Below are 22578 nucleotides of genomic sequence, written 5' to 3'. Positions count from 1 at the left end.
TTATCTCCGGCTCCGACCAAGCCCCCTCCCCCAGCCTCTGTAAATGCATCTTTGTGCGACTCTCAGTCTTCTGATTATGAATCGATGATCATGTGGTGTAAGAGAGATAGATGGCTTTTAGTTCCATCTTGTCTTCTCTAATTGTAAAATATTAGTTACATTAGACTGTGTCTTTTGATTAATGGAACTTATTTGGAGTGGCCTCTCCCAGCCCTCCCCCTTCCAAAGTCCTCCACTGACTTTTGAGAATTGAGTGATTTCACTTAAAGCAGACAAATAGGCCCTTCAGCAAGGAGATAGCTAAGCTCTAATATTGTGGGCAAAGCAAGCTCACAGAGCCGGAGTTGTGCATGTGTGTGTTTTAAAGAAAGGCTTCAACTCTGGGTAGACAAATACAGACCATTTATTAACATACATACAGCCTTGCTATTTTGCAAATCCAGCAATTCTTATAAAGCTGTAAAACAGGACATAAGGCTGAATGCCTTCTGAATCAAATTAATCTTAGATAGGAATTAAGAGCATCCTTGCTTTCACTTTGGATGAAACAGGTCCAGAACTTTGATGTATTAATGCTAGCATAAAGTGTTATCTTAATACTCTCTTTTATACTTACAGGACATATCATCAGCCAAATGTCTCTTCCTTGTACATCTGACACTGCGAGACATTCGTCCTTTAATACAGAATTTATCTTATTTGGCACTATTTACCTAAACATGGTCTGTTGATAAAGTCCTTGCTGTACAAATGGAAAGGCAGTTGACTAAATCCCTTATTATAAACAATCACTGTCTATCTTTCAGTGTAAATTCAAGGACATGTTCACTTTCAAGCTATCAGTTCAATTAGAAAAGGTCTATTCACTGTCGATGTCTATATCTCATGGAAATAGGGAAGCACAGTTAATAAAAAAAGCAAACTATTTTAAAAAATAGCACAGTGGATTATGAATTCTAGAGCCCATGCTGATGGTGACACTGTCAGGACACATGCTATAGAAAAATATATGCAAACAATTTTATCTAAATTTTTTATGCTACCTTCAGGATTTAAATCTGACCTTTGTGCCTTTCCCCTCACCCAATCCCAGTCAATTCTTTAACGTTATTTCAGGAAATACTGCCTATAATGTACCTTCCATATATTAAAATTGAAAGAATAAGTTTATACATGTATAAAATGCTAGTTAAGCCTTATTCAATTTATTCCTATTAAAGAATAGGAAAACTGGTTTGGGGTTTGAATGATTGTGCATATAATAACGGCTCGGGATGGATGCCTGCCACAGAGCAGAGAAGTAGGAGTCCTACGGCTGTCCTGCTTTTCCTGAATTTACTGTGATGGCTGGGGCAGTTTCCCATTTCTGAAAGGCTCTTGCCATTGTAGCCATGTGATTATAGAAAAATCTCTCTCTGTTCTTTTTATAAGAAAGTAATTCTCTAGCCTTTAGAATTATGGAAAATACTTGAAAGCAGGAATCCAAAAAGCTGGAAAAAATACAAAAAGAAACCTAAATTTTTGGTTTGTTTTTTTTTTTTTTTTTAAAATATCTCATTATATTAATCATGTCCTATGGAATTTAAAGGAGCTTTTCTAGTGGCCTGGGTCTTGATACCTAAAGGCTCAGAGTGGAAAGGCTCTGTATGCAAGGTCAGCCCTGCTCTCCTCCATCTGCGTGCAGCTCCAGTCCTGTGTTCATCTGAGATCAGAATTTGGCTCCTGATAGGTATATCCACACCGTATTTACCACCCTGGAAGGAGTGATTATATTTAATGGCAGGATTTCAGTTGACTTCTCAATATGTATTGAGTTGACCTTTAAGTTAAACCACAGATTAATTTTTTTTAAGTTGTCTCTTTAAGTACATTTATAGACCTCTCTGTTCTGATTAGCGTGATGGTAGATAGGGAATAGTTCCCTGCGTCAGATTATTTGTTGAAACCAGAGGAATTGCATGGCTTCTCCAGAAGGCAAATATTTTGCCCCCCTCTAACCACTGTACAGACTGTTTTTGTTGCAAAACAATTTTGATTTATACACAGAGACACCCAAGTGGGTAACAGTTTGCTTGAAAGCCTGGAACCTGCCATTGATTTCATGTAAGTAAACCTTCTCTCTGGAAGACCATAGAAGTCAATGATGCTTACGTGAGATTGAGTGGCTCTCCCATAGGCAGCAGAGCTTGGAGCAAGGCTTCAGTGTGCTAGGTACTGATGGCAGCAAGGTTTGCCTCTTTGCTACCTGGCATGCTGTGTTTGGCTTAAGTTATTCAGGGGTAGGTATGGATCACTTTCACTCTAAATCATCAAAGAAAATACTGAAACACCCTAAATGGACACTTGGTGTCCCACTGCCCATGGAAACTTCAATATCTTGGACTTCTCAATTTTAATCAAAATAAAATCCTCATTAGCAGCTGGTGTTCTATGTACTGACTGCCACAGAAGTTATTGGAAGGGGATTTTGGCTTTGTTTCCTTTAATATCTAATGGATTTGCTGCATATTCATCATGTGCCTTTTGCTGGGTGGCAACACTTGGATTTAGGGACAATGGTAAGAGCTAAAGCCACCCCTCAGCTCTGCATGTTGGTTATTGGTCTGTGTGCAACTCATACAGCAATCAGCCAGCCCCAGGTGATCCATAGTGATGCTAAAATTACCCCCCTCCCAATTAGTGGTCAGTGACCTCTCGCTACCCAAGGGGGCTCCAGCCTGCAGGTGGGGGGTGGCTGGGATGGTGCAGCCTGTGCACCTTGGCAGGTGATGGGCTGGTGGCCCCTCGGACACCCAGCATCCTCAGGGCCCTCTGTCCCTCTCACACTAGGAGTGAATACCACATAAAAATAAATGCAAAAATAAATACAAAAGGAGCATGGATTAGAAATGAAACAATGTAATGTGCCAGCTTTTAGCCCCAGGCAAATTTTCATGTCTCTTTTGTGAATCTTTGTAAGTAAGGGTTAGGCTATGAGGCCCCAGCTTGGAGACAAGTTACGCTCATGTATTGTGAAAGCACGTATACATTCCCACACAAGTCTGTAGGATGACTTATGGGCTTTATAGTATGCATAATGTTCAGCAATTTGCTGAATCAGGGCCTAAATGCTGAAATATTCTTTAACAGTGCTGGCTCCACACTGAAACTCTAGAAGGCACATTTCCCTCTCAGTTTCTCTCCATAAGACTCATCAATGATAATGGAGTTACATTAGGCACATCTAAAGTTAATTATACAGTTACCTCCCTCTTGGCCCCTGTTTGTCAAAGAGAATATGATAAAATAAAACAAAACAGCAAAACCCCTCTGTCTTCTACCATCTCTTTTGATTTGAATTTTGATCTGCCATCTAGATGAAAGAGTAAAGGGCACGCTAAGAAGACCTTAGGTGGGTGGGTCTGGATGTTTGTTAGCTGAGAGCCAACGTGGAAAATGCTGTGTTAAGAAAACCCGCAGAAAAAAATCTATGGAAACAAGAGCAAAAGAAATGTTAGGGCAGGTTGTTAATAAATGGTAGCAAAGCTCTTCCTTTTTAAAATGAAGTGGGTGGCTTTAGGGATACTGATTTATTTCAGAGTATGGTTTTAGAGGTATGCTTCAACTGGAAAAAACAAATGCTAGTGTTCACTAAAAACTCAGGAATTTATAATATAGAGACAAGGTGGAATGAAACAGTAGCTCTAGAAATTCTGCAATTCACTGCATATTAAAAAACCATAATTTTTATGTTTGTTTTGCTGGTTTTCTTTTTAACATGATCTCACAGTTCAATACGGTGAATCAAAATCCTCTGTCCCAAACGCAGCTCTCTGAATATCTTGATTACGTGCACATTGCTGAGGGATGCCAGGTTTGTCTAGGGATCCAATAGTTTTGACGTACTCCAGTATACGGTACCTGAAGTGTCCTCAATTGTTAATACAGTTTGCATGCAAGATCACTGTGCTTCAGCATGACAGCTAAAAAAAGTAATTTTATTTTTAATTGGAGCAGGATATAATTGGGGGGGGGGGGGGGGAAGAAAAAATAAAATCTGATTCTTTGTTAGAAATTTGTTCCACAACAGTCCAGTCAGAAACCTTCTAGTGCTTAATAAAGTCAAATTCCTCACTGAGCATTCCCACCAGCTCCCGTGGAAGCCAGTGGGAGTTGTGCATGAGTACCGAGGGCAGCATTTTGCCCTTAGGACTGAATTTCCCAACCGACTGTTCTTTTAGACTGTCTTTTGATTAACAATCTGTTTGCAGCAGGCTAGGGCCAGAGAGGCAGCATATACCCCACTGTTCAAATCTGTGGCAAAATATTCTATGGAGAGCTACTTAATAAAAATCAACTTGCTCCAATAGTCATTGAGAAATACCTCAACTGTTAGCAATCAAACGAGGGCTGAGTTGGGAAAAAAAAAAATACAAAGGGACATCAAAGAGGTTCTCATTCCCAGTCTATTGCTCTATTTAAGGGTCCTATAATTTGGTGAGGTTGTGTGCTAAATAATTTGTAAGCCTTCAGAACATCCAGGTTATTGTTTGTGGACAGATGGTGCATCACATTTTATTGCTTATTCCTTCTGTGGTTTCTCATATGCAGGACTGATGTGCACTCTGAAGTCTTTGTTTCCTTGCTAAAATCTCTAATCTAAAACAGGCAATCAAGCACACAGACAGTGCTTCAGAAAGCATAATCATAGTTTTAAAGGGGGAAAAAAAAACATTTCGGCTGCAGTTAGGAAGCAGATGTGTTCCCTGAAAATGCAAAAGGTTATCAGAAGTATTAAAATAGGAAAATAGATATGGAATTCGGGAGCACAGGGGAGAGCATGTATTTTATTTCAGTACTGCAGGGTAGGTGTGCCTTTTCCTAGGCTACCTGCTTTGTATCTGGCTCTCTGGTGTTGGTGCAGTAAAAGCCTTTAGAGACTGGCTTTTGCTTCCACCTTTCCCCCTGAGATTGGCAGTCTTTGTCTTTTACAGGCAAGGAGCAGCCGTGTTGTGATCCTGGAACTGCTGCTGCCCCGAAGAGTTAAATCATGTTGATATACAGGAAGGAAATGGAATAGACTAACTGTACTCTTTTCTTCCTACGGATTTTTCTTTTTATTCTGAAGATAGAATTACTGTTTGTAAGCATCTGAAAGTCATTAGTGGCTCTGCAGTCTGTCAGGTGCCGACGCAAAAAACTGCTGAAACTGAACGGGTTCCTGTGCGGAGTGCTGGGAATTTGTCATGTGCTGATGAGCAGTTATAATAATATATGAGCAAATCACAGGCATTCTGCAAATTAATCAAATTTTTTTCCCCTTCTCCCTTGTCTCTGAGAGAGTGGCTTTGCCGGCAGACGTAGGTGAAGCAGTTTTACTCACAGATGGTAGCTCTGGCATCAGATGGAATTTATATAACAGTAATTCTGATTTCCTGCCAAAGTAGCACTGAAAACACCAGGGAGATTGTACAAGACAAGTCATGTGGTTTTGCTGAGGTTGTTGTGGGAAGTTTAAGGGGGGAAATCTCAAATTTTCCTCTTTGCATTTATTGTTTTAGCCTGAAGGGCCAGAAATTGTATGCCATTCTGCCATAGGCGAAATCCAACACATCTTTTTTTATGGATTGTGCTGAAAGAGTGCTTCCCAGCTGTTGAAACTGCTGGCAGGGAGGGAGCCACATGACTCCTCATGCTTTCTCTTTCCTTACAAGGATTAAAGGAGGGAGGGTTCAAAAGGTTGCTGCACTACATGTTGGAGTGAGGCAGGGTCTCCCTTCCCAGGAAGCGATGCCATGTTCACTTAGGTTATACTCCCTCTGGCATAACGAACTGGGGGGGGGAGGAGGGTAGGTGGTTTCAGAAGCTTTGGTAAACATATCGGCAAAGGCTCTTCCTCCTCATTAAAATGGGGTTTTTTTTTTTTGAATGAGGTTAGTCAAGTAGATTAAGGTTATTAGTTGCATCTCTGCTAACATTTCCAGTTTGATCAGTAAAAAGCAGAAACATGGGGGTTTTTACCCATTAAGGGTAAGTGGTTGATGCACTTGTTATACAGCCAAAATGTGTGCCAATTTGATGGCGGGCCCAATCCTGACCTCATTCAGAGCAGCGCAGATCTGTTCAAACCACAGGCTTGTAACAAGGGTACGAGAGCAGGATCAGGCTCTGTGGCTTCTGAATCAGATTGCACGTTTAAGAACAAAAGCACTCTTCCCTAGAAAAATATTACAGTGTTTTCATAATAGCAGTGTATTGAGTAATGCATGGGGCATAGCAAGACTCCTGTGACACTAAAAGAAAAAAATAGAGGTGAGCAGAATGGGAGAACTTTCAGGGGCTGTTTTTAATAAAGAGGTGAATTCTTTCTGCAGTAGGAAAAATGATAAAAAGATGGCGTATCAGCTACATTATGCAACAAAGTAATGCTGCTGTGTTTTTATAATGTAAGGCACTGCCCATTTGTTTTGGTTTACGTGACTGCAGTGAAATAAGTGGATTAGACCGAAACTTTAGCATGCTTCATTGCAGCTGGTTGCAGACATCTGTCATTCCTCAGCCATACATTCTGGATCACGCCAAGAAGAAAAAGCAAAGTCTGACACCTTTCATTTTAGAGATCCTTTTATAGAAAAGGAAAGGAGAAGGGGCGAAAGCATTTCCTTTGTGACTTAATAAAAAAGACACTTTTTCTGTGACAACATCAACAGTACTTTCCAGAGGTAGAGATCCTGCAAAGTTAATGCTCAGTTTATTCTTTGCAGCCTTTTAATTTTTACTGTTTGATTCCCTGATTTGTTAAATGGGATATGATAAAAATATGTGCTTTTTTTACAGACACGTTAGCTATATGCAGACCTACATAGGGAACGTGCCTGGTGAAAGGTGGGTTGCTGTGAGTCTCCACTCAGGCTGCATTCATGGTAATTCAGTGCAGTGATGGCACATAACGCTCTAGCATTGCCGATAATGAGTTGTTCTGTGAACTACACTCACAAAATCCCATAAACAGATAATAGTAATGTTGTAGCAGAATGATTAGTAGGGTTGTGAGCTACTCATGGATAATTTGAAATATTAGCTATTAGTGAGCTGGGTATTTATTTACTTAAAGTGTTTTGATTTTCCTCAGTCTCTTTACTAACATGCTGCTGAAGATAGAGAATCATGAGGTACATGACAAGTTATAACGTGACAAAATACCATCTAAATTACCCCATTTAAGTAACAAAGCATCAGCTAAAATTAAAGGAGAACATGGTTAGCACAAGTGACATCATACATGCAGAAAATAATTACTGTAGCTAAGGGTCCCACTTCAGCAAACGTTATAGCAAGTGGATAATTCCATCCCTTCCCATTTAGCTGATTTGTGGACCATGGAGCTGATGGGGAGACTCCTGATCCTTACCTAGCTGTGTATAGACAGGCAGGTCTCTGTATGGCACAGATTGTGTGTGTCCTGTTCAACACCAGCTGAGGATATGACACATTGAAATGTGGGCAGGAAAAATTTAGAATGCTGAGTATGGGATTTTTAAAATTCCATTCCACCAAATAAAATAAATAAGCTCAAGACAGTTGCCCAGAGTGAAAAAGAAAATGCTATTGTATTTATGAATGCTAGGCAGAATAAAGGATATTTGGTAGCAAAATATCATCACTGACAAGACCTTTCCTATTAGCACCCCTGAATTGCACAATCACTTTCCTAAAATCCCAGTCCCACCATTACAGCATTTATTCTGGAAAACCATAGGTGCATTAAATTCAAATAGACCTTCATTCCAGAAGTCCTAAATGCTCCCTGAAATAATAAATATTTACTGAGACAATTAAAAAATATGACAGAACATTAGACAGCAAACTTGTGACTGAACTAGTAGGAAAACTGAGATATTTTGCTCGAGGGGTTAGAATGGGAATATAACGTTATTGACATGATTAAATAACCAAAGGAACAAACAGACGTAGCATTTAATTGAAATATGTAAGTAAAGGCAAGGGTGGGACTCTGAACATGTAATTTTGATAATCAGAAATATTGGGGTTAGTTAATATTAAAGAAAAGCCTGCCACTTATCTTCAAAATATGTTTCCTTAGCTGCAGTCTACTTGCATCCCCAAAACATAAGAGAAAGAAAAGGCTGTCAGAGGGCTATAACCCACTTACTTTGTGGGCTCAGGTAGTTCTCTCCTCTTGTGCAGAAGGGCCCAGGCTACAGAGATGTGGGGATGCGCTGGCAGCACCTCTGGACTTTGGGAGAACAAGAATTGGTATCAGTGAGGGACATGGCTGGAGGGGAATGCTTATTTTTTGGCTAAGCAGTTGTGAGTTCTGGATAACAAAAGGGGTTATGATTGAGGAATTTATAAATTGCCATGACCATTGCCATTGTAAATTTAGTCAGAGGTGGCCTGCTCTTAACAGCAGGTACCTAGTGCCCTTGATAAGAACTCTGTCTTCTACTTATGTGTATAAACCAAAGTAAATAAATATGAAAAATTAAATGTAATTAAATTTCCCAAAGCATGGGACAATGATAGTCTGGCATTTCAAGCTCAATCAATGACAGCATTCCCACTAATCTCATTTGGAGCCTGCTGAGGCATCGGGCTCGTAACTCATGTTGTCATGTCAAAACCCAAACTGGTGTGCTGTCGTGCCTGGGGTGCTGCGCTGGGCTGGGCGGATATACCTGCTGGTAGTGGTCTGAAATACACAGGTCCTTAGAAATTGAAGTCTTCAGCTATTTTCTAGGATAATTTTTGTTTTACAAACTTCACATAGTGTTTAATATTTGTTTAGAGGGACCTTTTCAGTTATTCTGCTGATGCTGTTCCTTTTTCCAAGAAAAGATCCATTTTCCTTTGAAATCAAAAGTTCCTGTGTGAAAAGCTTACTCTTCTGAAAAAGAAACTACTCTGTGCTAAGTGTCTGGAGCTGATTAATCCTGTTACTTTATCAGCTCTGCAAGAAATGGGAAATGTTTTGTTTTCCCAGGAGTTGCAAGCGTCCGTTATGCCATCAATGACTTCACTAGCCATTTGGTAATTTGCTTTTATTTAGTGTACTGTTGAGGGCTAGTGAGTTCCTTGGTCTACCTCCAAATAATTATAATTTCCATGCTCTGTATAACAAAGGTAACAAGTGTTAAATTAGTGAAGCTTTCCATAATTTTGTTACTGATTTGTTTAGGAAGTTAAAAGCATATGTATGAAGGACAGGGGTAGAATTTTCTACTTGTTTCTCTTTATCATGAGTGTCCAGGTGGTTGTTAACCTCTGTGTCACACTGATCTGCCTTTGGCTGTTTTACATAGCAGGGTTGGTTTGTTGCTGATTTTTTTTCTTCATTTGCTTTTAAAGGAAAATTTAGTTTGTGATAATCAGTGATTGTAACCTTCTGAGACAGGAATTAAACTGTTACTTTAAATGCAGTTTTTATTTTAGGGGGAATGTGTGAAATTAACTTAAACATTTAATAATATATGTTAAAAACAAAGTGTAGCATCAACTTTTGCTTTTCCCTGTGTCATTAAACCCTTTAGCATATTCATCAGCAAGTTGCAATACCTATTCAGAAACACCAAGCACTGTATAATATACTAAATCAAGAGCAGACTCCACCTTTGATTACATTTCAGAAAAGCCATGTAGGTATCTGAGGATTTAATTTGATCCAATGAATGGAATTTATTTTTTTTTTTTAAGTAAAAGTCCTTGAAACAAATGAGTTACAGATTAGGTCTTTTCATTCTCCAGCTCTTCTGCAGCCAATGACGGTTCAGTTGTAAGTCACCCTGCTATTGCAGGTGCCTGTAGACTGAACGTCCATCTCGGCAAAACACCAGGGTCGCAGTGTCACATGGTGGTTTTGGGATGGGTGCTGGCCTCGGGATGGTGCCATACACTACGTTAATCCCTACAAGGTATTCTTTCTGGATCGCTAACCTGCCACGGTGATCTCACAGGTGGATAAATCCTGCTGTTTTAAGGCAATTTTTCCAAACATCCTTAATGTATTTATTTAGGGTCAAGCTGGTGGCTGTGTTTTGCCATAAGCTGGGTCTTTACCTCAAACTTAACCTCCCCTAATTAAAATCTTTCCTGTAACCCTCTGTGAGAGAAAGGCTCTTCCAGATGGCAGTTCACGTGTTCAGACCTGAGTTGCACCTGGAAGTGTCTTGTCTGTATTAGCAAGGTAACTAGTCTGGTGCCTCTTATCGTGAACAATTCCTGTGATTACTCTTAGGGCTATTTGCAGGATTGAGCCTGGTAATGAAGGAATCCAGTTGAATGGAGGGTAGTCAGGGGACTGCCATAGTTTTAGATGTCCCATGGGAAACACAACCCAAAGCCTTAGCTTTGGTAGGTGAAAATGTTCCCAGGCCTTCCTAAAATGCAGATATTTGTGCTTTTTTTATATATTTTTCTACAGTAAATCATCAGAAAAGCTTCAGACAAGGCTTTTCATTTTTATGGCTTTTCCTGGTCAACATGAAACAGTTTTTAAAATATTGCCTTTTTTTGTAATCAAATAAACATATAAACTTCACAGAATATTGTAATTTTCCCAGAAGACCATCTTGGTTGGTCCTGGACCTGTGTGTAAATAAACATATAATTTTCAATTGTTTTATAAAAACTTTTATTACGTATATGAACCTGACTGGATGTACTTTAATCTGTCTGGTGTTCTGGGAGTTTCATAAAATGCATATTTTGAGACCAATAAAGTGGAATGGCTCAATCAGAGCCATTCTTGTCTATTGGACAAATATATTTATTCAGCATTTTCCCATCCATACTGTTATGCTCCAGATCAGAATGGCTGCTTTAGAGCCCTTCTGCTCTCCTGGGTGATGTATATAGTACTTGGGATGTTTGCTGCGGATAGTAAATGTATTTATGAAAATTTATATGTTAAAAGAAGGAAATTGCACTAGCCAAGATTTAAATGAAGATAGTTCTCGCTTTGAAAATACTTGTTATTATGCTATAATAACATTACTTTAAAATGACACTGTTCACCAAGATGCGTGGGACCTGGAGGCTGTGGTCTGAGAGAGCCTTGACTTCAGCCCAGTAATCACTGTCAGAGAACTGGAGACAGTCAAAAAGTGTTTATTCCTACATGGAAAGCACATGGCCATCATTGCCTGCTGTGACTTCTGAGGCAACACACGCTTCATCTGTTTGAAGATGATTGTACCTTAAATACAAGCTTGTGTAGGAAAAAAGATGTAAAGCAGCTCTTCCCAGGGAGGTCCAGGTTCACTGAAGGTTTGCATGTGGCTTGCTGACTTTGCGCTGCGGCAGATGTGTGATTACATGGACCATTCCACCAGCAACGTTGTGGGACTGAGCATCTCGGTGCAGGAGGCGGTGGCCATCCATCCTAAGCCACTGCAGCTGGCCCTGCAAGAGTGCCTGGTTGTGGCCAGAGAAGGTCCTGGCCATTTGGGATTGCTATGGCAGCCCAAGAGGTCAAGGTCAAGTCCAGATCTTCAGTGTCCAACATCTCAACTACAGGGATTTTTCTCCAAGAAATTAAAACCTTTGAGGCTTTTCAAATATTTCTTAGTGAGGGGGTAATGCATTTGTTTTAAAGAGGTAATTGCTGTTCTTTTCAATTTTGACCGAAAGGAAATACTTAAACCAGGCAAAGAAATCCGAAATGAGTTTGCCGTATTGCATCTTACTAAGTGCTATAGCCATTGGCCATCTAAGGAAAAACATTCTGTCAGATAATCATGGCCATTTTTGCATTTTAAGGGAACAAATGTCATATCTAAGAAACACATTTTATTCAGGATTTAATTATAATTTATAGTACATTGCACAGCATTTGTTTTCTGTTCATCATTTTATTGCTCTTCTGCCTTTTCCCTAAATTTATGTATTAAATTTTGTGTCTGTGTGTCTGTATGTGTGTATCTCTGTGTGTATATGTACACATATGCAATATAATAAAAAGTGGTGTAGTGGGGGCAACAGACGGCTTGTGTGTGTGATGTATTATTGGCATTTTTCTTTCAAATTACCGTTTTCTTGCTGCTTTGGGAGAAAGCCATGGTTTTGCTGTGATTAGTACACTTTTAACAATCTGGAATAAATTCCTGATCTTATTCATGTGACTAGTCCAATGCCCATTTTTACATTTTAGTGCAAACCCCTACATATGTGCCTGCAATACCACAAAAATAAGATGTTTCTTTGTGCAAATTTTTATAGAATTTGGATGCCAATCAAATATTTTAGAAGTGGAGAATTAATGCAGCTTGACCATGTAAATGATTTTTTAAATGAAAAATACTTCAGTATTCATCTCTCTTGCTCTCTCTTGTTTGTGTATTCCTTTGTGCTAATCTTAAATAATGGATCCATATCAAAGTTAATAAATTAGTAACTATTAGCTGTGTTTGGATTACAGTAAGTAACCCAATGGCACTTTGTTGACATTGACTTTTTATGTGTTCCAATAATACATTATGAGTTTTGAAGATAAGACAAAGCAAAATAGGTTTGGCAAGTACTCGAACCCTTAACTCATGGGCAATAGCTTTGTTTAAATCCAAGGCCTGCTTATATACACTTTCCTTTAAATGGCCCTAAACCCCAGACTTTAAGATCCGTGCCTTTCTCAAAACCTGCATTTTCTGACTCTGTTTAGCTGAGACACCATGTTGGGCTGCATCAGTCATGCCATATTACAAAACCTAATGCAATGTGACTGATGCAGGCTGACATGATGTGTCACAAAGCAACGTATCAGATCACAAACTTGAAAGAAAACAAACTTTTTTTTTTTTCTCAAAGCCTAAATCAACAAAGCAGCCTCTATTTTAAAAATGGTGGACTAGTTTCAAATGTTGAGGGATTTTTCTAAATATTGGTCCCACAGAAAACTTCTCCATCCTGACCAGAAAGTACCTCCCATCCACAATCCTTGTTCCCTCCAAGGTACAGTGAAAACCAGAGAAGATGATGAGCCTAAGTCATTTCAGCACTGCTGCCATTGCTGGGTCCAATCCTGGAAGGTTTAGATCACTTTAAGAGGACTGGCTTCAGCAGGTGCTGGAGGTAATCACCCTTCCCAGGGAAATCTGCACCTTCGAAAAATGTTTTTTGAGTCCAGCTACCGTTGTTGCAATTTTAGCTGTTTTTAATTATTGTTTTATTATTATTTATGTTCTATTTCTTTAGACTCTCAGCCTCCATCCAGAGGATTATGAAGTCTCTTCACACACTCACTCACAGACTTCATAGAACATTGTGCCACAACAGGATTATTTCAGCTGCAAACAATAGATTGTCCTCTGTTCTCACTCTTTGATTAGAGAAAGATGCACCATAGTTTGCCCCCCTTGTTGTCCCACCTTTAGTCTAATTGTCGTTACTACAAATGCAATGTGTTACACATTATCTCCTGAACCATCAGAAAGAGGGTTTTTTTTTTTTTGAAGGGCTTTCATATAATTTTATTGGAAGATATATAGTGGGTAAAACTACAACTTGCTAAGAAAGAACCTACCAACCACTGCTAGATGAAATTTTATCAATTTATTGGCAACTTATCTGGGAAGGGTTATTTTAAGAGCCTGCTGCCCACAACAAGTTTTTGAGCTAAAATTAATGGACAGGATACCTAAGAGAAATGGGCAGTTTCCTTCACCCCTTAGTTACAAGCAAATTGCAGATATTGTTATCTTTGCAAGTGAGAATAACCTCTAGTTTTTTGTACTACTTCTACTGTAAAAAATGTACCGCTTGCTTTTCTATGACCCTCACTCTGTATACATATTTATATATTATTCATACCAGATTAAAAATGAATGTGCTCTTTACCACAGTTGTACTGCATAGTGACAATACAAATTAACTTATTGTGTACTTATTTTTCACAAGTCAGTGATGTGAAATTTTGATGGCCTGAAAAAGTAAGACGTGGGGGAGGCAATGCGCAGAACTGAATCCTTGTAGGCGCAATTTATATTCTCTGATTTATGAAAGTGCATTGAATTAATAAATGACATTCTGTGTATGGAATTCTATGGATTTGACCCTGGTTCTGTGGTGGGCAGAAAGAGTTCACTTTTAGTCTAGTGCATGTGAGGTTGTTAGCTCCATCCATGCTTTGTGGATTCCTCATTTAGAAATTGTTCTTTGCAGGAAAGAATTAGGATAGCCATTTAATAACAGCTACTTGTGGGCAAAGCATTAAAGCTGCTTGGTGAGGTCTCATACTGTTGGCTGGTGGTACCAATTCTAGCTAAAAATGTCCAGTGTATTTCATGCTACATCATGCTGGAGGGGTTCAGAGGGTGGCTGATGGGCACATTGTGCCTGCTTGCTCCTGCTTGCTTGCATCACTCTGTGCTCTCTGCATGCTGCTCTGTGAGCAGTTATCAGGGACATTATATCATCTACGGTACCTCCAGTAGCTGGCCACTGCAGTGCACAAGAAGGACCAAATAAACAGGGTATCTTTTTGCTTTTTCCACAGCATCAATAAACCCAGAGTAAATAAGGCTTGGAGGGAAGCTGTACTATTTGTCACAACTTAGCAGGGTGTCTTCTGTTCTTAGCAAGGGAACCAGTTGTCAGGTGGTCAAATGAAACACCGTAAATACTGGAAGGAAGCTGGTGCTGCTGGTGTAGGCCGTCTCTTGTCTCAGTGAATGTGACAGCGGCAGACCTTTGTCTTTTGGAGAAAGGGAAAAATCACTTCAATTCTTCATGGAGCAAGTCTCCTTCCCCTTTCCTCGACATTTGTCCCACTTTGGCCAAGGCATTTTGGCACCTCCCCAAGCAGAGTGCCCAGTCAGGGGCATCACTCAGGAGGGAGAAAAAGGAGAAGGAAAGAAAAAGTCCAGAATCCAGCTGTCAATTGTAGTGACTTTATCCATCTTTGACAAATAATGGGGGAGTTGTAATGGTTGTCTTAGCTTTTTTTTTTTTTTTTGAGTTTTCAAATATTTCTAGATTTTCTGAAACAATGAAAATCAGACTTTGTCTGGACCTTCTTCCTATCCAGACAGTTTTGAGAGTGCTTCCAGCTTTCAAAACTATTATATTCAAAAATTTTCAAGCATATTTTTGCTTCTGTATTGATTTTAGGACTGACTTTAAGAGGCACTAGGGACACCTTCAATCTCTTTGTTGACTATTTCCTCATATCTTCCAGCTGAAATTTTTCTATAAAAGCCCAATCCAATTTCTGTAACGTTATCTATGTAGGTTTCTTCCATTGCTATTGCTATGAAATTTTCCACTGAAATTTGACTTTGTAATGATTAGAAGCTTACAGATTTAATTTATTTTTCCTTATGAAGTTGTTGAGGAAAACATCTTTCTCTATCCCAGGAGAGAAGCAGAAGATCAACCTACACTCCATCCCAAGATTTATGCCTAAATATGCATGTTGGAGGTCTTGGAGGGGTGGTCACACTTCTGGCAGTCTTCAGCTTGTAAAAGCAAAGGGTGGAGGGGAGCTTTCAATCCTTGAGAAAGGAAACATGCCTGTAGTCCTGGGGAATAGGGCTTAGGTAACTGTGGACTGCACTTAATTCCTCTCTCCTCTAGGTAGCAAGCAGTATGTTCTGGGGCACAGCCTTCAAGTGGTAGTTTTGATGTTACCGTAAAAATGGCAGATTATTTGAGCAACCCAGAGAACTAATGCTGGCTCAGGTGAATTTACTCCACTAGAGGTGCTCATGCAGGTGTGCCAGCAACAGTGCAAGGTGAAAACCAGCAGTTACCCAGGCTCCCATCTCTGCTGGAAGGACTACAGTAGCATTCCCACTCCAGTATGGGTAACATCAGACCAATGCACAACAAGCATCCATTTTCTTATCTGCTAAATTCCTACCTAAAATCGAGGTGAGATGGTCCCAGCCCCTTCCCACATAGCAGGAAGCACAGCCCTCTTCCTCTGCTACACCAGCATCTGTTTTGTGCCTGCTAGGTAGTAACATGACAGCAAAGGAAAATGTGCTCTTCAAATGTGGAGATAGGGTATTGTTTTTCACTTATCCTGGCTTTATGTAGATGGTCTGGCATATTTATTTATTCATTTATTTGAGCAAATTAAAGCAAGCTAAGCGCATTTGACCTCAGATGGTCCTGGTTTAAGTTAATTTGAGAGACAAAGCTCATAAAGTTCCAGTAAAACACATCAACAACTTCCCAGCACAGGCTGAAATGTGATTGCTGAAACATAACCTCCAAAACCAGACACAGCATGGAGATTCAAAATCACAATAATCTGAAAAATATGGGAGAGTATATTGATAGACTTACTAAGAAGTGGTATCTTTAATTCATGCCTGCCTTTTGCAGTCAGTTGCTGTTTCACCCACAAGTGCATCTATCAGATTTTGTGCATTAACATTCCTTTTCTAATCTAGCTTGGACATTTTATTTTAAAGCTGGTGATAACCTCAGGCCCCGGTCCAGCACACACTTATATGCTTGCATATCTTTACTCACAGGAGTAATCTCACTGGAGTAAATGTTTGCAGGTTTGAGGCCTTGGTTATCTCAATCCGTTATTTCTTTCCATTAAAAAGTAATCTGTGTGATTGAAATAAAACATACAATTCTTTAGTCAGAAACCCACCCAAAGACAAAGTGTATTTATTAGTCTAAGGTTCTGCACACTGTCATTCTTGAATTGCACTTCAATAAAAAAGATAATTAACAAATGTAAAAGAAGTCAGTCTCACACACGATTGCACTGTATTTACAAGAGTTTAGTTTGGATTGCAGTCTGATGGATTTACAGCTGGGTCTGAGGAGGGAGATGAAATAGCTGCACTTTTCTGGAAAATCTGAAGCAGAAAATTTTTAAAATGCAGGTTCTTTAACAAGGCATCATGCAAATAGCACAGATTTCTTACTTTTGCTGAAGACACACGGTGATGTCCTCCATCCAACAGGAGGGATTTCTGCTGGGGGAGCTCCTGGAGCATTCGGTTTTGTCAGGCTGTGCAATGGGTGGATTTACAGGCACTGCATACATAAAATAAAAAACTAACCAGACTTTCATCTGTCACACAGGTCACAGGCCTTTCCAGTGCAGATACTGCCCGTACAGTGCCTCTCAGAAGGGAAATCTGAAGACCCATGTTCTCTGTGTCCATCGCATGCCTTTTGACAACAGCCAGTATCCTGACCGCAGGTTCAAGCGCTCCAGAGTTGACTCCGAAGCTTCTGGGAATTTGGAGGAACCTGCAGCTGTCAAACCAGGGAGCTCAGCAGAGCTAACGGAGGAGGGCAGCGAGGCCCAGGAGTGATGCAGCTCGGCAGTTCCGTCTCCACACTGCAGCAGCCTTTTACACTGGGTTTAGATGTGCTTTTGGGTGAGGGTCAGCTAACTGCCTTCCAAGGGAAAGAATTGCAAATTCCCAGAAGTGTACAGGATGCTGAAAACATGCAAATATATGTATATGTACATGTACACACACACGTGCATATATATATATTGACACACAGAGAGATATTCAATCATACACTCATTAAATATATATCTACATACACACACACAAAATACACACATTCCATACGTGTGTGCATGTTTAAATATATATATAAACCAGATGCAAAATAAATTTCCAGCCCTTGAAAATGGCTGCTAAACTGTTACCTGGCAACAAGTACTTCCAAACAATGTAGGTGGGATAATAAAGTGATTTAAAAATGTTAGGAGGTTAGTTGTTTAAAAAGCAGGGTGATTTCAAACTTTAAAGTGGTCTTTGTCCAAAAATAATGCTCTTAACAGAAAAATGATACTGTTTAAACAATTTAGTGTTGCCTTGAAGATTGAGGGGCTGTGTTTTCATTGTTGAAAACACCTTTATAATATGACACCAGCTGCTGTCATTTGCCTAGCATAGTAATGAGATGTGTTGGTAGACTGCCATGGTGCCAGTCTGACTGGAGCTGTCATTGCAGAGAAAATCAATTCAAGTGGTGTTGCAACTGCAGTATAGGAGAAACCTTAGATGGCCCATAAGCTAGGGTCAGTACTGACCTATATTGAAAAGTATTGTGATATTACATTTTCTTTTTTTCTCTTTTTTTAATATACAGCCAAATGTATCAATGGTTAGAAAAAATCTGCAGCCTGATGTGTGACTGCCGATTTGAAATGTAATTCCATTTTTTGTAATCATCTTGCAGTATTGAGGGAAATGCTTTTATTCTGTTTATTTTTTTCCCTTGTTGATGAAGAAGTAAGTTGCTATAAAAGTAGAATTACAATATATAGAAATATTGTTTAGTGAAACTAGTCAGCCTTATCTGTAGAAGGTGCTGGTGAGAAACAAAATTTTATTACATAGAAGGTTGGTAATTTTTTTTTCTTCCTCTGTTTTTTTCTTTTCTTGTTGTTTTCTTTCAAATGTCCTTTAAATCCCCACCCCCTATTTTTTGTTTTTATGCTTGAATGAAGGATTCCCCAGTCATGGTTAATTTTCATGTGTTAGTTTTCATAAGTGTTACAGACATAGTGCAGAAGTTTCTTCTGGAGAAAGCTCTTATAAAGTAGCTTTACCTAAAATATGAATCCAAACTTCCTGCTCTTTGTCTCTAATGAAGAAAAGTGTTTTAGCTGATATTTGTTTGGTTTTGTAAAACAAATGTGTTCTATATTTTTGCAGATTTTAGATTTTTTACTGATTGGATGCTCCAAAATTAGTAAAGCGTTTGCCACATAGGAAGCTTTTGAGAGACTGTAATGAACCACATACCTAAAAAAATGTAAGAAAAATAACTGAAGGTTTATTCTGAAATTCTCTGAATGGCATAAAATTTTAGCCTTCTAATGTACTTCCTTTGATAGAAGCAAAATTGGTGCTGTTTATTGTGATGGTAGAGGAGTATTAACTTCTTCTGAAAAAAAATCATGCAGACTTAAAGAAAAAAAAGAAAAAAAAGTTTAAAAAAGTCAATATTTCTTTGCAGGCTGGGAGCACAGAGTAAAACCCCAGGGCCTTAAAACTTCAGCTCTGCCTAAAGCAGTTTACAAAAAATACTGAACTGCAATCAATGTAAATAAAATTCTTAGCGCTACCCTGAGAATGGAAAAAAAAATCTCAGGCTAATAAGGAATACGGTTTGCATATGCTGTCGGAAAGGATGTCATCCAACTGAAGTTTCAGTTTAAATGAGGTCACTGTGTAACTTGGACCCATCTGGCACAGAGCAAGCTGCTTTTCTTGTTTTTCTAGTATAGTTCTCACTGCCTTACTTAAATCGAGTTGATAAACTTAATGCAACTGTTTCTATGATCCTAGATAAAGGATTGAAATGTTATTGAAACTTTCTGACTGTAGTAAGCTTTAGGATTTTAACTGCACTACTGTGTTTGGTGACTGTGTCAGTCGCTTGCTTTTGTGTGTTTGCGCCGCCTTCAGTATCTTAGCAAAAAAAAAAAAAAGGAGGAAAAAAAAACACGAAACCACCCCCCACATTCCATTTCTTGCACTTTTTGAGCTCTTTCAGTATTCTTTTGTGTCTTCTGAGCATTTTCAGATACGACAGGCAATAATTCTGTTTGTGACACTGGAAACATCTCCCGCTCCTTGTGATGTGTGTGTTGATTCCATTTGGTCGGGTGCTACTGTCCCTATCCTCCCCTCTGACATAGCCCTTTTTTCCAGAACATTTGTAACTTGTAATACAAACAAGTGACAGCAGCAGTGATGCATTGTCAGTTTCTGAATATCATCATGCTTCTCATATCTAAACATGTCAAGTTTTTTCTCTGTAACTTCTGTAGTCTGTGATACTGGTCATAATACTGTCTACATTCCTACACAAAGAAAAATTTCTATCTTGGAGGAAATCTGAGATCAATAGAGTAGAGGATTTTGTTGCTATGCTTGTAACAATTAGAAAACTTTGTATTTAAAGTTTATTCTTGGTCATTATTTATTATTATAATACATCAGTTGACAGAACTTTATTCTGGTATAGAAGTATTAAAAGTTGTTTTTTCAGCAATGACTGTTTTCTTTCTGCTGTTAGAATAAAAATGTCTTTGAAGCAGTACAGTTTTATCCAGTGTTTTACGCAATAAAACCTCTACCTCTGAAAAAAAGTTTTCCTACTTGCTTATGTTTATTAGGAACCGTTAAAACGTTATTTTCTGCAGCTTTGTCAGATTTAAAAAAAATTAATGTCAGTAAATTCACAGTTGTTAGGCAGTTACTGGAGTGTATTATGCTGGGTGTGTGTGCTCAGTCCACTTATTAATCTGAACAAATCTATATACAGTGTATACATATATATATTATATATATTGTGCTTAATTAAAAGACTGTGGAAATCTGTTTTAGCATGTAGTAATAATTGTTTTATATACTACTACTTATGTACTATAGAAAGTCTTGGGGTCTATCAAGCTTTGATTTGGAAGTGTTTGAAGTGTGTATCATACACTATGATGTATAGAGTCATGTTTTCACATTAAAAAAATTGTTTGTATAGATCATATATTTGGCTTTAGAAAATTGTGAGGTGGTTTATTGTTATGGTGCATGTTAAGAAAGCTGCCTACACTTCAAAGAATGTGCAAGTGTGAGAGCGCTCCCATTCTCCTGGATGAGTCTTTATTCTTCCTGTTTAAGGTTCTATTTGCACATTTGAAAGCAAATGAATTAAAGGATTTTTCACGTCTTAGAAGAAGTAAAGATGATTAACATCAAAAAAAGATGCACCAAATCTGAGAAACTACAGCAAGTGTGGGGAGGAGAGAGGAAAGTGGCCTTGCACAAAGAAAAAGCTGAGAGGGAAAACACATTCATAGAAGGGATATTTTAACATTATATGAAGCCAGTCATAGCCACAATAATAATGTAACACTGTAGCTTGAATTCTCCAGTAGGAAAAGGTACAAAAATTGTCTTAGAAGGGTTAAGAATTAAAATGTAGCATTGTGGAAGTTCAGTTATTCAGTGGCTGAAAGTTGCAGCAAGGAGTTCATGTTATCCATGGATTGGTGCAGTGTGCGTGTGGCAGGATGAATTGCGGACCTGGTGCCAGATTCACTAGTGTCAAATGTCACCGGGTGTCTTCATCTGCAGAGAATAAAATCTGTAATGCATCAAATTTAAATCAAAATCCAATAAATTAATTAACAATTTTTATGTTTTGCAAAGTTTAGGTCTTTCACACCCTCTCTTGCAGCAACCTGTCTTCTTAGGCACAAAATTGTAGCACATAAAAATGTTGCTGGAGGATGGATGAGCTCCAGGCTTAAAGCTGAACTCTGCTTCACTATGGGATCATTGTCCTTTCAGGTAACCACTGTGCCCTGGAGCCAGGGAAAAATAACTCTTCGGGGTGAGAGGTGGGGGGTCTCCCCAAAATTTTCCAGCCTTCTGGTTTCAATAGACAATAAATGAAAATGTGAAAGCCCAGTTAAGGAGCAATGACCGTCTCATTGCACCTCCATGGAAATGCTTACAAACATAATCTCCTTTATGGTCCTGAATGTCTACTAGGAACCAGGCATCAAATGGTACATATATCCTCTAGGAAACACTAAAAGTGACCACCAGTGGCCTTGTACCACAAAGCGTGGCATCACCCACCAAGGCATTCCATGGGAAAGAAGGTCTGAAAGAGAAATGCAGTTGTCTCACCTAAGTCTGTTTGTGGAGATTTTTGTTACCCGGCAGCTGGTCGGCAGTCTTCCTAATGCAGATGGTGGTTGTCTTGCCAAGAATCTTCCCACCTAACATCATAAGGCTGCTCTCAGCTCTAAGATAATGTTTCTTGTTGAAACTTTTATAAGGACTATAACCCCTCTGTCTATTGTAATTTGGGAATTGCATATTTTCCCTCTCTGTTTAACATCTGTATTGTAACAGTATATTATAAAAATCTCACCTTGTGTATTGTAAGCATGATCCCAGTGAAATTATTCTTAAGTATTGTGTTTTTCATTTCTGGATATCACTGCTTGGTGTGATCTAGCCCAGTGGAAGTACGTTTCCATGGGGAAGTCTGGGGAGGGGGAGGAGGGGAGGTAAAGCTGTGGCGTAATGTTGTATTAAAAATGTCACCCAGCTAAGCGTTATTGGGGCTGTGAGGAGTTCTGCAGCTCCTCACCTGTTGGTGTTGCTCAGGGTATTGTTTGGGTACTTTTTGTTGTGGTTTTTTTAACCAAAAGTGTCTCGGTGAACAGGGAAATTGCAGGAAAAGAGGAAGACAAAAATTTAAATGATCCCAGAGTGAACTGTTTTGCTGTTAATACAGAAATACAGAGCAAGACACATTTAATGGGCTTTATTTTTTATTATACTATGCTGAATAATTAAGTTTGAGGCTAAGTGTCACATAGATTTATCTTTTAATTAAAAAAGCATGGTTCACGCATATTTGAGTGGTAGTCCAAATAAATGCAATATAGAAATTTATGTTTGTTTATCTAGGTGTTAATTACCTAGAGATTGTTCTGGATTACTTCTTTTTATAAAGTGTCATAGGCTCATGTCACAAGTAATAAAGCTTAACAGTGGAACCTTATCAATTTGCTAACTATAACATTACTGTGACCTGGAGGAAAGAAGGAAAAAAACCCAACTT

General features: G+C 38.9%; 1 protein-coding gene across 1 annotated transcript in view; it reads left to right on the top strand.

Moving 5' to 3' along the window:
• Positions 1–20351, top strand: part of ZNF536 (zinc finger protein 536) — a 299046-nt gene extending 278695 nt beyond the window's left edge. Inside the window, exon 8 of the mRNA XM_075101471.1 lies at positions 17044–20351. Coding sequence (XP_074957572.1) covers positions 17044–17279 — 236 coding nt within the window. The 3' untranslated portion in view covers positions 17280–20351. The remainder of the gene's footprint in view (positions 1–17043) is intronic.
• Positions 20352–22578: the final 2227 nt, after the last annotated feature.

The sequence above is a fragment of the Phalacrocorax aristotelis genome, chromosome 8, assembly GCF_949628215.1.
Source record: "Phalacrocorax aristotelis chromosome 8, bGulAri2.1, whole genome shotgun sequence".
In the NCBI taxonomy this organism is placed as follows: domain Eukaryota; kingdom Metazoa; phylum Chordata; class Aves; order Suliformes; family Phalacrocoracidae; genus Phalacrocorax; species Phalacrocorax aristotelis.
The sequence above is the reverse complement of the archived record's forward strand: the minus strand, read 5'-3'. Positions and strand labels throughout refer to the sequence as shown.